At 39.3% G+C, this 3,590-nt stretch overlaps 1 protein-coding gene across 1 annotated transcript in view; it reads right to left on the bottom strand.

Moving 5' to 3' along the window:
* LOC107622567 (DNA-directed RNA polymerase II subunit RPB2) overlaps positions 1-3,296 on the bottom strand; it is a gene marked incomplete at its 5' end in the record, with an annotated part of 7,198 nt that extends 3,902 nt beyond the window's left edge. The window contains 11 exon segments of the mRNA XM_016324511.2: positions 141-217; positions 301-373; positions 474-611; positions 698-742; positions 841-961; positions 1,046-1,132; positions 1,222-1,286; positions 1,973-2,170; positions 2,263-2,553; positions 2,643-2,864; positions 2,968-3,296. Of these exon segments, the coding sequence (XP_016179997.1) occupies positions 141-217; positions 301-373; positions 474-611; positions 698-742; positions 841-961; positions 1,046-1,132; positions 1,222-1,286; positions 1,973-2,170; positions 2,263-2,553; positions 2,643-2,864; positions 2,968-3,222 (1,572 nt within the window).

Genomic DNA, 3,590 nt, shown 5'->3' with positions numbered 1-3,590 from the left:
GTTATGTAAACCATCAATGCCAGATTCTTCACCAGTCCACAGGCCTAAATGATAGCCCAATCAGACTTATAAATACAACTGAGAAAGATCACTCATAGAAAGTAGCATTGTACAGTATTCTTGGAAAGCAAAATACTCACTTGTCCTTCAGGTGTTTCTGCAGGACACATCATTCCCCATTGTGAATTATGCAGCTGCCTTGGCTTGGCCAACTTGCCTGAAATAAAAGGGAAATTAAAATTCAACTCTAAATCTTCATAAAGCGCAGTCTTAAGGCTTGGATGAGTAATTTTATTTTACCTTCACGCCCTATGGGAGAATTCAATCTTCGCAAGTGAGACAAAGTGGAAGCATAAGTTAATCTATTTAACACCTACAACAGATAATCAAAAAGGTATGTGTTACTTCCACCGTAGAAGGAAGAATGCAAGACTCTTGAACAATAACAATAAAGCAATGATTCATATTCAAACCTGTGATACTCCAGCTCTAGTACCCGCAGCATTTGCTTGCCCCCAATTACCAGTAGCAAGTGAGTATTTAAGACCACTTGTGATGGTTTTTGCTTTGATAGCAAATTGCAGGTTGACATCTTTCCCATTATCAACACACTGCACCACCAAGATAGTAAGGTATAGCGAACTTTAAATGATATAGTAACAGATGCCAAGTTGCAAATAAAAGCTATAGAACACACCTTCTGCACATAGCCCCTGACATCTCTAGTAAGCTTTCTGAATAGCTGCATCACAGATTATAGTAACCAGGAAATAAGGGGAAAAAATACCTACATAGAAAGACAAAAGAAGTTTGACAATATCAGTAACTTGATAAACAAACCATTCTAAAGAGACCACCAAGTAAAGGCCCAGCCAGGTCCAGCCTTTTGTTGCCATAATGATCCCTATCATCTTCAGCCCTCCGTCCAAGAGCACACAGAAGTAGCCGGTGAATGATATATCTGTGGGACAAAGCATAATAAATATTTACCCGGTTAAGGTCATTAAAATTAAAACAAAATATCTGACAAAATGAAGAAAATTACCCAAAATAGTATGCTTTCTTTGTCTCACAATATTCTCCAACACCAACATGAGGAAGCATCTCCTTTTGGAGGATCTCTTTGGCATACCTACAGATTGAAGCACACGTGTAACCCTTGCTCAATAATGGGTGAACACAAATCATCATCTGGCTCGAAAGAAATAAAATTCAACTCACTTAATTCTCTTTTCCTTAGTTACACCTACAGTTGCTCCTCTTTTCCCAATGTAGTCAAGTGCAACCTGGAAGGGAGATTGTCATATTTGAAATAGAAATTAAAACAAAACCGTGCTCTATTACAATTTTTCACTAATAACACCATCTCTCTCTCTATCTATCTATATATATATATATATATATTCAACCCACATAGTCAATTGCTCAACACAAATCCAACATCAATTTATCCATCAACATCACAAAAACTAACCATTTAACATATTTAACCATTTCAACTTATCCTATAGTTCTCTAGCCTAAGTTTTCACAGAGCCTTACATATTAAATGCGCGAAACCTAAACCATACCTTGGCCGCTTTTATTTATTGTCCAAAGCAACACTTAAGCCACATACACAGCTCCTCAATTCATAAGATCACCAAGACTTGACACCAATTCAAGGTCTCCAATATCCACAATATCAAGTTCCACTTACAAACACACCAGCTAATACACCACAAAGTTAGAGAGCATGCTCTAGAAGAAAAAGATACTGTTAGACAGAGCGACTGTAGTGCCAATAAGATTAGAAATAACTTTAGTCTAGAGATGGAGAAAATTACTTCATTAAGCCAGTTAAAAGAATCCTCACTAAAAATTGATTAAACAAAAAATCCAGCTGCTAAATACGCCAGAGATTTACTATAAATTCTATCTATGCAAGCCTCATCTTGGCTGTAAGCAAATAGGAAGGCAATGCAGCACCAACCTGCTGATTTTGAATCACAAATGCTTCTTCCAAGGATGGACGAAGCAACTCCATCATTTGAGTGTCTGAGAAGTCGTAGCAAATATGTTCAAGTATATCTTTGTCAGCAACAAAGCCCAATGCTCGAAACACAATAATGATTGGAATTTCTGATCGAATGTATGGAAGAGTAGCACGTATATATTGTCCTGAAGAACCCTGAAGGAGCAACAAATGCATAACACATTCAGACATCATCATGCAAGACATTTAACAACTAGCCAAAACAGTTGATAATTGTTTGCATTTACCCCTTTGGAGCTTGCCCTAGACAACATGCGAACAAACATAGTACTGGGTGGTCTATTCTGAGACTCTGCCATAGAGCGGACCTCCGCAACATAGGCATACTTGTTAGGCTGCCTCTTCTTGAAGACATATACATGATTGGTGCTCATCTTCTCCTGAGCAATCAGAACCTTTTCACTACCATTGATAATGAAATATCCACCTTGATCATAGGGGCACTCCCCAAGCTCAGTCAAATCCTTCTCCGAATTCTGGTACAATGTGCAATAACTAGACCGGAGCATAATAGGAACCTAACACAGAAACACCCAATTACCACCAGTATTTCAGCTACAAAACACAAAACTGGAACAGAATCCAAAACTAAAATACAAACGCATACCTTGCCAATGAAGACTTTGGTGAAATCCTGTGTCTCAGTGACTTCTTCACCATCATGGCCTTTCTTGATAACCCTTTTGGTGACATCAACATACAAAGGAGCCGAATAGGTGAGGTTCCTCAACCTAGCTGCCTTGGGGAATAAGGTAGCAGTTTCACCATCAGACTCAGTCATCATGGGCTTACTCAAGTAAATCTGACCGAAGCTGATTTTGTAAATAGTCTACAACACAAAAACCATAAATTATGATCACCAGCATCACTGAAACAACAACAACACAGTAAAAAATTAATTTAAAAAAAAATGGGGGAATGAGGAGGGGTACCTCTGCAAAATCGGACTGGTGACCGGGATTGTGCTGGGATTCGGGGCGGATTTCGATGTCGGCAGATTCGTCCACGATTTCCTGCATAGTGTTTTGGATGAACTCGTCGAAAGAATCGAGCTGCTGGCGAACAAGTCCCTTCTCTTCGAAGTAGGCGGAGATGACAGCCCAAGCGTCCTCCTGAGTAATCTCTTCCTCGTCATCCTCCTCCTCCTCCATTTGCTGCTCGTACTCTTGCTCATCTTCCAGGTCCATTATTTCCCTCTCTATTTTCGGAATTTAGCTTCTTTTTTTTTTGAAATTTAGTTTCAATTCCAATTAGGTTTTGCCTCTTCTTTCTTGTTCTTCTTCTTGTTTTTGTGTTTGGATTAAGTGTTTTTTACGTTCGAATAAACGAAGAGGATGAGGATGCAGCGAAGGGATGAAACCCTAGCAGAGTGCCAGACCCAGGATTGGGGTTTCAGAAAAACGAACAATGCTAGAGGGAGTGCTGCTTTTATAACGGAGAAAAGGGGATCTGGCAACGCTAAACGCCCGCAAGTCGGTTGGGACTTGGGAGTTGGGACCGGAGATTTTTCCTTTTTTTTTTTTCTAAATGGATTAATTTGAACAGTGTAATAATA

The sequence above is a fragment of the Arachis ipaensis genome, chromosome B10, assembly GCF_000816755.2.
Source record: "Arachis ipaensis cultivar K30076 chromosome B10, Araip1.1, whole genome shotgun sequence".
NCBI lineage: Eukaryota > Viridiplantae > Streptophyta > Magnoliopsida > Fabales > Fabaceae > Arachis > Arachis ipaensis.
This window is presented reverse-complemented; position numbering and strand designations above follow the sequence as displayed.